At 39.9% G+C, this 13,455-nt stretch overlaps 1 protein-coding gene across 1 annotated transcript in view; it reads left to right on the forward strand.

The window, feature by feature from the left end:
- Window positions 1-13,455, forward strand: part of LOC141005578 (teneurin-3-like) — a 322,641-nt gene that overhangs the window by 130,994 nt on the left and 178,192 nt on the right. The window contains exons 7-8 of the mRNA XM_073477461.1: window positions 8,217-8,300; window positions 8,955-9,079. Coding sequence (XP_073333562.1) covers window positions 8,217-8,300; window positions 8,955-9,079 — 209 coding nt within the window. The remainder of the gene's footprint in view (window positions 1-8,216; window positions 8,301-8,954; window positions 9,080-13,455) is intronic.

Genomic DNA, 13,455 nt, shown 5'->3' on the forward strand with positions numbered 1-13,455 from the left:
GGTAATATCAGGGTATATCTTTGACAACCTGGATTTGCTGTAATGTACCATGTGGAGTACATTAAACTGAATAAGCTGGAGAAAACTCAGGACGAGCAAGAATGTATTTCTTTTGATGCCGGCTCCCATAACAAGTCTGAAAGGGTGACTCCTAACTCTGTTTCCCATTCAGTCTTTATTTTAGTGAGCACAGATGGTGTGTCTGGGGTTAACAGGTCATATAAGAAAGAAATATGATGCCTGTTCATTGTTGTCAGTGGCATAAGATGATCAATTCCAGTGGCTAGTGGGGCATTTGGGAATGAAGGTGTATTAGACTGGGCAAAGTGTCGGATTTGAAAGTATCAGAAAAGGTCTGACTTGTAGATTAAACATAGTACACAGATGGGCAAAGCTGGCAAAAATGCCTTCATGGTATAGGTCACCTAATATGTGCAGGCCCTGTCTGTTCCAGAAAGAAAATCTAGAGTCTATTTTAGCGTTGTAGTTGCGTTGTAGATTTGGAAGACCCATTCCACCCCCTGATTTATGTCGTTTTAGTAATAATTTGGTAAGTCTTGGTGGTTTACCTTCCCATACAAAAGCGGAAATCACAGAGTCAATCTTACGGAAGAAGGATTTAGGAAGGAAAAGGGGTAGACATTGAAAACAATAAAGATACTTTGGGACAATGTTCATTTTGATGCATTGTATCCTTCCTGCTAAAGTGAGAGGCAAGCTTTTCCACCTCTGAAGGTCTTCTTTTACTTTTGTTGTCAAGACAGTGAAGTTGATATCGTGCAATTTGCTAATAGTGCAAGCAATATTAAACCCTACATATTTAAACCCGGCAGGGGAGAAATTAAATGGAAAGTTGCACTGCAGTAAGTTTTCGGCTAGCTGGTTCATAGGGAAATACACACTTTTATCAATATTACGTTTATATCCAGAGAAAGTTCCGAAGAGGTTAAGGGTCTTTAAGATATGTGGTAGCGACCTCACTGGGTCCGAAACATAAACCAGTAGGTCATCCGCATACAGGGAGACTTTATGTTCGACCCACCCCCACCTCCAAATGCCAGATGAATTCCCATTGGCTTTTAATGCCACCGATAGAGGTTCAATGGCTATTGCAAAAGGAGGGGGGAGATCAGACATCCTTGGCGCATTCTGTGCATGAGGGGTAAGAAAGAAGACCAAATTGAGTTTGAAGACATGCAAGCTTGTGGGGAAGTGTATAATAACCGCACCCAGGAAATGATTACCTCTCCAAAACCAAATTTTTTGAGGCAGGTGAACAGGTAGTCCCATTCCACTCGATCAAAAGCCTTCTCTGCATCCAACAATATAACTGCTTCAGGGACCGGAGAGGATGATGAGGAGAGCATAACATTTAGGAGACGGCGTACATTTGAAAAAGAATGGCGGTTCTTGGTGAATCCAGTTTGGTCCTCCGATATAATGCTGGGCATAACAGTCTCCAGCCTGCAGGCCAGGATTTTTGCTAGCACCTTTCCTAGCACCTTAACATCTACATTGAGGACAGATAGGCCAGTAAGAGGAGCATTTGTCAGGATCTTTATCCTTTTTCATTATTAGTGATATAGACGCCTGAGTAGGGGGTAGTAGGGGTGGGGGAGTAAATTACCGTTTTGCAAGGAGTAATTAAAAAATGTCTAAAATTAAGGGGGTTAGTTGTTCTAAGAATGAAAAAAATCAACTAGGAAGCCATCTGGCCCCGGTGATTTGCCTCTTTGTAGCGACTTGATGGCTTATGTGATTTCCGCTATCTGCAACAGGGCCTCCAAGCTATTTTTATGTTCAATGGGTATTTTAGGAATGTCAAGCTCTGATAAAAAAAACATGCAGTGCAGAGAGGTCTTTTGGTTGTTCTGAACTATAGAGTTTGGAGTAAAAGGAAGCAAAGATGTCACTGATACCAGATGGGTCAGTGACAACTTCACCAGAGCTGTTCTGTATTTGGGATATCATCTGTGATGCTAGTCTGCTCTAAAGCTGGCTTGCTTCCCAGAAAACGCCCTGCTTTATTACTTTGTTCATAAATCATGCCTCGCGATTTCAATAGCAATTTCTCTGCCTCGCTGGTTGAGAGAAGATTGAACTCTGTCTGTAACTCAATTTTCTTCTTAAACAACTCTGGGGATGGTAGGGGGCATAGCGTTCGTCCAGGTCAGAAATAGATTTTAGTAGTTCAGTATGCCGCATTTTCTGTACATTTTTAATATGTGCGGTGTAAGAGATGATCTTCCCCAGCAAACAGACCTTAAGGGTCTCCCATAGTAGGCTAGGGCTGACACCTTCAGTTCTATTAGTTTCAAGAAAATAGGTAATTGATTCACTAACAACTGTACAAAATTCAGGGTCCAATAGGAGAGTGGGATCTAGTCTCCAACTCCGAAATTCCTTAGGCTGATTTTTGAAGGTGAAGTTGAGGCTGACAGGAGAGTGATCTGAATTAACCCTGGCCAGATATTCAACTGAGGTGACTGATGGAAGAAGGCTCTTATCAATGAAAAAATAGTGCGTCTGTGGGAGTTGTGAACGTGTGAGAAAAAGGAGAATTGTTTGTCGATTGGATTTAAAGCTCTCCAGGGGTCAATACAGCCACATTGGTTCATAAAGGATAGTAAGGTCTGAGCCATTTTAGAGCGTGGCGTAGTTTTTGGATTTGACTTATCGAGGTGAGGGTCTATCACTGAATTAATATCTCCTCCAAATATTAAATAATGAGAATGCAATTTTGGAATCAAGGATAAGAGTTTCTTCATCAAAGTTTCATCATCCAAGTTTGGGGCATATACGTTCACTAGAACAACTGGAAATTGACAAAGTGTGCCAATTACAATGACCATTCGTGTCATAAACAGCTTCGGTAAAATTAAAAACAACATTTTTCTTAAAGAGAATTGCTACACCTCTTGTTTTAGTGTTGAATTTGGAATGAAACGTTTGACTGATCCACGGCCTGCTTAGTCTGTGATGGTCTGTGACACGCAAGTGCGTTTCCTGCAAGAAAACAATGTCAGCCTTGCAATCCTTAATATGGGAGAAGATCCTCGGCCTCTTGAAAGGTCCATTAAGACCATCTACATTCCACAATATAAATAATCATGAAATATAATATAATTGGGCGTATATTACCTACATTTGTCTTTTTGTTAGTAGCCATAATAACTACCTGAGGGGAAATTTGACACCACTCTGCCTGTAGACCTCTTTACACTTAAAGGTGACAGTAAGTGACAGCAATAACAGCAAAGATGAACAAATGATAAACAAAAAACAAGTAAATAAAAGCAAACAAACAGAAACACCCACACATATATTTAGAATATAAAAAAGAGCAACAGCCAGACCACCCAACCACCCACCCAATGTCTGCTCCCAACAGGGCAGCGTGTAGGTAACATTGTCCACTTCAACTTCCAGAGGAACACAACCAACAAACTCACCATCTCAGCCTATTGTGGAGAGGGCTACCTATTGTCGTCATGAACCACCTAAATTAACAAGATTAGTAGAAGCAGTGACATGAGCAGGGGAACTGTAGTCATCTGCTCTGAGACCCTGGAGATCTGGCCAAAACAGTATAAAGCAGTCAACAGTTTAACATAGCCAGATGTTAGTAAATACAACATGTCCAGAGCTAAGCAGAAGCTCACTCGCCTCTGTAGTGGCAGAAAAACATTATTTAACTTAGAGAAGTCTTAGTGTGTACCGCTGAGTTAGCCACTTATACTAAATGAAAAAGTAGCGAGAAATTATGACAGGCAGCTGTATCAAGCTTTGAATGTTACCAGTAACTGCAGTTAGTTCTCACCATAAATGGATTGATTTCAGTCCCATTTATTGTCCAGCCAGGTGTTGGTTGAAAAACTTCTCAGCGTCCTCTGCAGTGTGGAATCGGAGCTCCCTCTGCTGGTGAGTGAAGCAAAGGACAGCGGGATGGCGAAGGGAAAACTTTATGCCTCTATGGTAGAGCCTTGATTTGACCGGATTGAAAGTAGCCCTCTTTTTAGCAAGAGCATTACTCAGATCAGGAAAGAGAAAGATCCTGTGCCCCTGGTAGGTGAATGGTCCTTTCTTCCTCGCGATCGTCAGTACGAGCTCTCTCAGTTGAAAGCGAAGAAAGCGGATGATGATCGGCCGTGGTCTCTCTCCATCTGTCGGCTTTGCCCTCAGCATACGGTGCGCTCTGTCCAGCTCTGGCAGCATCCTGAAAGAGTCGTCCTGCAGCAGGTCGACTAGAAACTGTGACATAAATGCAGAGACCGCTCCACCTTCGCAGCCCTCTGGGAGCCCGACTACACTTAGATTATTGCGGTGGGAGCCATTTTCGAGGTCATCAGTCTTTTCGGTCAGCTCTTTATGGCCGCGCAGGTCTTCTCCAACTCGGACTGAAATGCAGAAATAGACAGGACCTCCTTCTCGGCGGTAGGTTCATCCACGCTGTTAGCTAGCATGCGAGCTCCAGTCATAGATTTACCTTTTTTAGAGGTTGTTTTGTTTCTTCCCAACATAGCTGAGACTATAACTGCCCTAATGTTTGTTCACTTCACTGTGGCTGCAAATTTCAACACTGGTATACTTTTGGACAAATATTTAACTATATGTTCAGAGCCACTCTCCGCACGCCCGTCCTAGTCAGTCGCCATACCGGAAGTTGACCATACGATTTTCTAATGAGGGAACCTAACACCACATAATAAAGACACCTTATCAAAATGTGAGTTATCTGCTGCTAATCCATTTGATATCTGAACAAAAGTATCCAGGCCCCCTAGTGCTTATCAGTATTATGTCAAGTGTTCTCATCCTCTCATTAGTAGTAGCAAATCAGTTTTGTAGTATATATATGGTGTGCAGCTGGTTTGTTTGTAATATTTAATATAAATTGTTTCTACTTTATGATAACAATTATTTTCTAAATTCATGTTTTGGGTGCCCAGTGGCCTTGGGGGCCGTTGTGCAGTGTGTCCCGCATCATTGGCCCTAGTCTACACTTTTTATTGGTTTTTATAATGAAAGTCAGTGCACAAGAAGAGAAACGAAAAAGAAAGAAAAAGCCCCTTGAGCCTGTAGTATCCATGATTCAGCCATTCAGTGGGGATTCTCCTTATTTTCATATTCTCTGTGTTTGCCAAAAAGGCTACCCTCAGAGACACAGACAACATGAGGTGATACAACAGTCGGCCTTTGGTGCTGCTGGTTTTCGATGTTGGTTTGGTGTGTCTGGGCCTTTAATTAACTAACTAGTAGATCAATAACAGTAAAGCCTCATATTATAAAGTATATGCTATACAGTAAGTATATGGACAGAGAGAAACATGGCACAGTATATTTTACTGAGGTTAGTTCCAGTCTCCAACTAGCAACGCGCCAAAGCATGATGTACACAGGCCAAATGTGCTTAAAGTGTTTGTCTGTTTGTTTTTGAGAGGGCTGAATAGATACCTGGCAAAAGTTGTTGCACTTTAATAAAGACTCAGTTTGCTGGTTGAAGTTGACCTCATCTTGCCAATCAAGCAGGAATTTATTAAATCATACACAAGTCTCCTCCTTTTAAATTCTTTTCAGAACTCATAGAGGCATAGAGCGTGCGCACTCGAGACTTCCGCCAACCAAGCTGGCTAACTCTGCTTTACAACCCAGCTAACTTGAATGGGGATAAAATAATTTAATCGTGCCACTCTCCTAGATTTTCCAAATTTTATTGGACCGAATGGCTGACAGTAAACATGTCATTTCACGGGGGTTGCGAGGCTCGAAAACAATTATCCACCGTTTTACAGACACGTCTTTCACAATGTTAGCTAATGGGAAAAAGTATTTTTGGGCCCCAGTCTATCATGTGATGATATAATTACAGGGTTTGGCCACTAAGAAAACTGGCTTCAAGTCCTGGTGCTCCTCCTGGGGGCTGAATCTCCTCGATGAGGTCAGCCATCTTCTTTGCAGAGGAAGTTCCGGTCAAGCTAACCGCGTTAAATCCTCCTCCTCTTCTTAGTTGGTTTTATTGGTGCATTAAAAACCACACCGCCATCCACTTTATCGGAGTATATAACATCATGCTATTCACTGACGGGTGGGCTGTCTTGAGTGAAGGAGAACGGGACGCGCAGCTTCAAAAATAGAAAATGTTATGATATTGTGGCAGACCGCCACAAATAAATGATTGTGTGGGAAACACTGAAGTAAATTGCTGATGGCATAGCTGATGCATTTTTTCTGGGGGGGGCAGGGGGTTGCGGCACACAATTGAATGGTAGGGATAACACTGGTGTGTATGACATGTACAAATGTGAACATGTCAGTGGTTTGCAGAAATGTTACCTGCTAACATTTTGCCCCGATGAATGGGCTGTTTTCTGCTCTCTCATTAGCAGCGCCAGAGCTGCTCAGTGGCCAGTGTGAGTTTAAATATGTGGAGCCATATAAAATGAAAGCAGGTCAGCTTTCTCAAGAGATGAATGATGCTTAATCAAAAAAGTGAAAGGACTCTGAGCAAGAAAGCTAGACCCTACGCGTCAGACTGAATTGACTGAAATTAAGATTCGGTTCTCAGTTTTGGTCCGCAACTGCCTCTGCAGATGTAAGTAACAAAACAGTCTGTTTCTGCCATGACATATGTGTGTGTGTGTGTGTGTGTGTGTGTGTGTGTGTGTGTGTGTGTGTGTGTGTGTGTGTGTCTGAGTGTGCAAAGCAAGAACTTCCTTGGATCAGACACTGAGGCAGGAATTTCAAAGCCTGGTATGTCTCAGTGCTGGTCATAGCCGTGAAGGCATTATGTGTCCAGGTTGTCCGTCCCTATATAAATGTGTTTCCCTGTCCATCCCATTCTTGTGAATGTGATATCTACGTCTATTTGGCATAAATGTCCACTTGGCCTCACTTGGTCCCCTCAAAAATCAGGTTTTTGAACATAACTGAATAATCCATAACACAAATTATGACAGCATTTCACTAAGATGTTTAAAGGTATACACTGAAGTGATGACATTTATATCCAAAAGGGCCCAGGTCAACATCACAGTGACATCATAATGTTCTACAAAAGCACTTTTCTTGTCATTTCTCAACACCATATCTCAAGAACTGAAGAGGGGATTGTGTTCAAATGCTGAATTGGTAACACTAATCTTGGGTGTCCACCCTCAAGCTGTTGTGATTGTTACTGGGTTCAACATGTGGTTGAAGCATCCACGTTTCAGAATTTGTAGCATCTTCATGTTCTTTCAGAATGAGCTTTATTAACCAAACATGAACAAAAATTGAAGACATTCAAGTAATTTGGATGTTTTTTGTTTTTCTCAATGAACTTAACACTAACAGACATTCAGCAGTAGACACCACAAGCTCATTGGTTTTGCTGATATTGAACTTCAAGGTGAGTGTCGTTGCACGATGTGATGAAGTTCTCTATCAGTTGTCTGTACTCCTCTGTAAAAATAGTCCCTAAATGAAGACAGCATGTTGCTCACTGGAAATTATTTGCTTGAATCATATATGCCAATACAACGAGAACTTTCATATGTCTTCTTAAATTCCATTAGTCTTCACTATATACGAGTCTGGATAGACGTAGATGTAAACTACAACATGACTGGTGCACAGAGGCATCAACTGTGAAGTGATAACGATAGTTCACTGTGAAATGTGTTAACTGTTGGCCCAAAGGATCTCAGGATATCACACAAGCCAGGTTGTGAAGTGTGATACCACTAATTTCCTTTCTGATATGTTACCAAATAAAACCCAGCCTCACATACAGCATCGCTGCTGTCAAGAAATGCAAAGCTCCATCATCAATGTCAACTCTCTGTCAGCAGCGGCTTCTGCATTTATAGTTCACATACTCACTATGACAAAAGGAAGGAGAAGTAGTTCCTATCAACTAGCTATATTTTAGGCTAAATCCTGTTGATTCCGAAGTTACTTTCTTTGAGTCTCCTGTTGACACCACAAGAGAGAATCGATATTCCATATTGTTGTGTTAAAATGTGTGCAATGCAATGTGCATTTGATAAAATGCATCTTTTTTTTGTTTTCATGAGAACTGAAAAAACTATTAAGTAAGGCTCAGCCTTAGTTCCTCAGAAAATGTTGTTATGTAAAACATCACTGACCACATGTGAAATTTTTTCACATTGTAGAAATGTTGTTTAAATGGATGAAAAGAAGTAACTTTTTTTACATTCCCCCAACTCTTTCTGCAGGTAAAATGTTCCTTGTAGAGAACAACACTATAGACACAGGAGAGGTGGACGTGGGCAGACGAGCCATACAAGATGTACCACCAGGTTCGTCACATGCACATGTGTACATGTATAAGCCTGTCTGATCATTTCACTTTGCCAATCTGTGAACAAAAGGCCTAAAATTTCTCACGCAACAAAACATTCTCACCAAAGCATTGTATACTCAGTTGCCATTTTCTTCAGCATAGAGAGCTAAAGCACTAAATATAAGCAATAAATCCATGAAGGTTAACATGTTCAGTTTTTGCTGAAACAGTTTTAAAGAAGTGTATAATAAACTGTTTGATCAATTTGGAGGCTGCAGGTTATGGTGCAACTGTTTGTAACTTTTGTCGACCCCCTTTTTTATCAGTGAAGGTAGGTTAAATGACAACAACATCAACTGTGTTGAATGTGTTACTTGAATGTGGGGCTACCACAGACATCAAAAAATACACTTTTGTGTAGTAGTTAATACATAATTTAATAACCATCAGTTATGGTCAGTGGGAATGGGTAGTTAACATGAAGCAATATGTGGCAATGTGAGTGTTGGAAGTATGTGAAATCAATGCCTTTTTTAAATTTTATTGTGTGAGAGTGATGATTTCTATACTAAAAAATAGAAGTGACAATTCTGAAAATGAATCAAGGAGTGTTTTAATATTTAAATCACTGATTTTGACTGCTGCTTGTTATTGTTTTTCGTTATCCAAGGTGTGTTTTGGAGGTCCCAGCTCTATATTGACCAACCGCAGTTTTTGAAATTCAACATCTCTGTCCAGAAAGATGCTCTTGTTGGGGTGTATGGACGCAAAGGCCTGCCGCCATCACACACACAGGTTGGTGTAGCAAACAGGCATCAGTTTATGTTATTCTAATGGCAATTTTGATATCGTTCTCATGTCAGATAAAGTGTCTGGGCATGTCACAGCAGCAAAAGGTCTGTCTGAGTAACATTTCCATATCACAAAATTCTGAATTGAATGTCATCATATTAATGTTGCTGTATGGACAGTATGAACAAATAAATGAAATAAGTTGAATTAAGCATAAAATGTTGTGAAAGAGCCACTTTCAAATTGTTAAAGAGATTCTTCTTTTATCAGATCCTAGTACAACAAACCTCATACCAACAGTAATAATCTCTCTCTCTCTCTCTCTCTCTCTCTCTCTCTCTCTCTCTCTCATTTCATTCATTCATTCTATTCAAAGGGGCTTTATTGGCATGAAAGTTTAACAACAATGTTGCCAAAGCATCTATCCGAACACTCGGACATAACATAACAAATAACAACACAAACACAACACCAAGATTGATTTACATTAATTATATATACAGTATATACAGTGTGTGTGCGTTTTTTTTCTCTCTCTCTCTCTCTCTCTCTCTCTCTCTCTCTCTCTCTCTCTCCCTCTCTCAATTCAATTCGATTCAATTTGATATGCTTTATTGGCATGAATGTAACAGAGACAGTGTTGTCAAAGCGTTAAGTAATAATGAGATTACAGTAAAAAGAAAAAGAAAAAGCAAAAAGGTACAATTCGTAAAATCAAGAAAATAGTAGAAAACAATGAACACTTGATCTGTGTGTGTGTGTGTGTGTGTTTGTGTGTGTGTGTATGTGTTGATGTTGGTGGTGGTGTGTGTGTGTGTGTGTGTGTGTGTGCGTGTGTGTATCATTACCTGGACAGTGGAGGATCTGGGTGGTTGTGTATTTAGCTCCTACATTAGACCCTCCATCACACAGTGAGTATCAGTATCAGTATCAATCGTTCTAACAGGAAGGAATTATTCAAAGTTATCAAATAATTTACAGAATTATTAATTTTCTGTTCTGTTGTGACAATAAAATAAACAAGTTTATTTTTAAACTGCATTATCATATTATTTCAGTGAGGACTCATAAATAACTACAAATAACTAATGTTACGGAAATTTGTTTATGTTTTGTTTCTGGATTTTCTATATAGATATATATATATATATATATATATATATATATATATATATATATATATATATATATATACATATATATATATATATATATATATATATCGGCCGATATATCGGAATATCGGATTTTTAAATCACCAAATATTTGTATTGGTATCGGCCTTAAAAATCCTTTATCGGTCGGGCTCTAGTTCTGACTCTACCTCTTGTCTGTCACAGTGGGAGCAGAGTCTCTCCTCCTCTGGCAGCCAGCTCTGTCTATGCTGACCCTTCTCTATAGCTAGGCTGTGTTCATTGAGTCTGTACATAGTTTGTACAGACAAAAAGGCTTTTCTTAATTTAGGATCTTTTACTGTGCTCAGATAATTTGCTAATGTGAAGTTTCTTTTTAGGGTCAGATAACATTTTAATTTACTCTGTGTTTTAGTTGTTTCCTTCCAGTATGTGATATAGATTTATTTTTGTTGGTTGATAATTTGGTTTGGTCTGATTGGCTTGGTGTTGTGGTCCCGAGGCTGCCTGGGGCATGTTAGGTTGTCTGGACAGAGCCTCTGGACCAGCTGGCTGAGGGGAGTCTTCTCTGGCTTCAGCTCTTGGCAGGTTAGGGCTTTGTGATGGTATTTCTGGGGGTCACTAGTTTTTAGGCGATTGTAAAATGTAATTGCTCTTTTTTGTATTTTCAATATGAGGGGGTATTGGCCGAGTTCTGTTCTACATGCATTGTTTGGTGTCTTTCTCTGGACATGCATGATGTTCTTACAGAACTCTGTGTGGAAAGATTCTGGAAAGATTTAATTTTGGTCCCCAAATTTCACTGCCATAGAGAATTATCGGTTCTAATACAAATTGGAAAATGTTTAGCCAGATTTTAATTGGAATGTCAAGTTTAATATTTCTTTAATTGCATAGAAAGCTCTCCTTGCTTTGTCTCTCAGATCTTTCACAGCCAAGTTGAAGCTTCCTGTGGAGCTTATGTTGAGGCCAAGGTATGTGTAGTTTTTTGTATGTTGTAATTTAGTGGTGTCCAAATAGAAATTATGTGTGTTTTCCTGACTTCTGGATTGCTTCTGGAAGATCATAATTTTGGTTTTCTTTGGGTTAACTGTCAGGGCCCAGGTCTGACAGAATTTATGAAGGAGGTTGAGGTGCTGCTGTAGACCTTCTTTTGTTGGTGACAGCAACACCAAGTCATCTGCATACAGGAGACCCTTAATTTCTGTGTCATTCAGGTTGAGGCCAGGTGCCGTGGATTGATCTAATTGACATGCAAATTCATTAATGTATAAATTGAAGAGGATTGGACTAAGATTGCATCCCTGCCTCTCTCTCTCTCTCTCTCTCTCTCTCTCTCTCGCTCACATTTCACACACAGCCTATGCACAGAGTTAGTCCTTGAATGTTTTTTTTTTTTTTTTAACTAAAATGTGTGATGCAAGTAGCAATCTCGCTACTTGCATCACACATTTTAGTTACAAAAAAAAATACTTTGTAAAATTACTGGGAAAAAAACTCGAATGGAATCAATATACATCTACGGAGCCCCAGACATGACATGGTCAAAAAAAAATTAAATTGTGCCCACAATATAGCTATAATGTGCGCACAAAATACTAATTCATGGCCACAAAATACTAATTTGTGGCCACGAAATAAGTATAACGTGTGCACGAAATACTAATTTGTGGCCACAAAATAAGTACAATGTGCGCACAAAATACTAATTGAGCGCACCTTCTCTAAGGTCTAAGGTAGAGGCAGTAGAGGGGCTATTGTACCCATTGTAACAAAGTATCAAACATAGGCCTAATTAAGTAACTGCCTAAATGCAGTATAACAAGATATTGACTAGAACAGAATAAGAAAAGACACTCACCTTAAGGACATCACGTAGGCTATTGCAGTTTCTAGAGAAGGTGCGCTCGATTTGCTTACCCAGCTGTCCAGGAATGATATTAATATTATTAATTAGTATTTTGTGTGCCACAAATTAGTATTTCGTGCGCACATTATACTTATTTCATGGCCACAAATTAGTATTTTGTGGCCACAATTTAGTATTTTGTGGCCATGAATTAGTTTTTCGTGCGCACGTTATAGCTATATTGTGGCCACAATTTAATTTTTTTTTGACCATGTCATGTCTGGGGCTCCGTATATATATCACTGATGAAGGGCAGGATGAAGAAGTACGTTATGACCTATGAAATCAACTCCCCAATTACATTTCATCATATCCCCAATAATGTATGACTGTGTGTGTGTGTGTGTGTGTGTGTGTGTGTCATGATAATTACTTGTTCTTACTCACCGTTTCTCTCTGTCACTCTCTTTCTCACTTGTGCACATGCACCAGGTACCAAATCCTGCCTGAGCATACTGATATTTCTTTTAATAACCAGTTATGTCTGAATTAAGTCATAAGTAACATTAACATAAAGGACAAAATGCCATCACTTTAACAGATAGATGAAGCCTGCAGTATTCCATATTCCACATCTGAAAGGAGCTTCAATCATTTAGCACCAACTGTAAACCAAGTGAGAATACAAGGCAAAACTCCCAACAGAACCTTTTGTGGAAAAGAAAAATGGAATCAGAGAGGAATCCAAATCCAATACAATCCAAACAGCTAAGCATGAAATAGATGGCGTGGTAAAACTGACAATAACATGACATATAAGGGATATATGGGAAACACATGGGTACAGTTGTTCATAGAAGCAAGGGCAGCTTGATTAACAGGCAGAAACCTTGAGCAGAACCTCAACGTTGAGCTGCCTTGACTGGTTGGGTTGAGAGAGGGAGAGAAGGACAGGAAGTGAGAGAGAAGGGGAGAGAAAGAAGGAGGGAGAGAGAAGGAGAGGGAGGGAGAGAGAGAGGTGGGGGGGTTAGAGGGGGAGAAGCTGTGGGAGAAACTTCAGGAGATGTTACAGAGGTGTTTTCATCTGTGACCCTAGAATGAAATCTTAACAAATCCGATCAGTGGCCACCACTGCTGTCAGATCTCTGACATATCGTTTAAGAAAGCTTTTCGCCAACCATCCTGAATCCTCTGCTCTCTAGCAAACACCAAAAATGAAAAGAAATTCTGCCTCCGAAACTGTCAAAACCCTAAATCCCTTTTGCCATTTTTTAAGTGTTTTTAGCTGAAGTACTGCATGAATTCTTAGTTCACAATGAAGCAGATAAGCTTCTTACAAACCTAAACTATTCCTTTAATGGCTACACTTACATTCTGTGTAGTGAAACGTGTCTTCT

The sequence above is a fragment of the Pagrus major genome, chromosome 1 (genome assembly GCF_040436345.1).
Source record: "Pagrus major chromosome 1, Pma_NU_1.0".
NCBI classification, from domain to species: domain Eukaryota; kingdom Metazoa; phylum Chordata; class Actinopteri; order Spariformes; family Sparidae; genus Pagrus; species Pagrus major.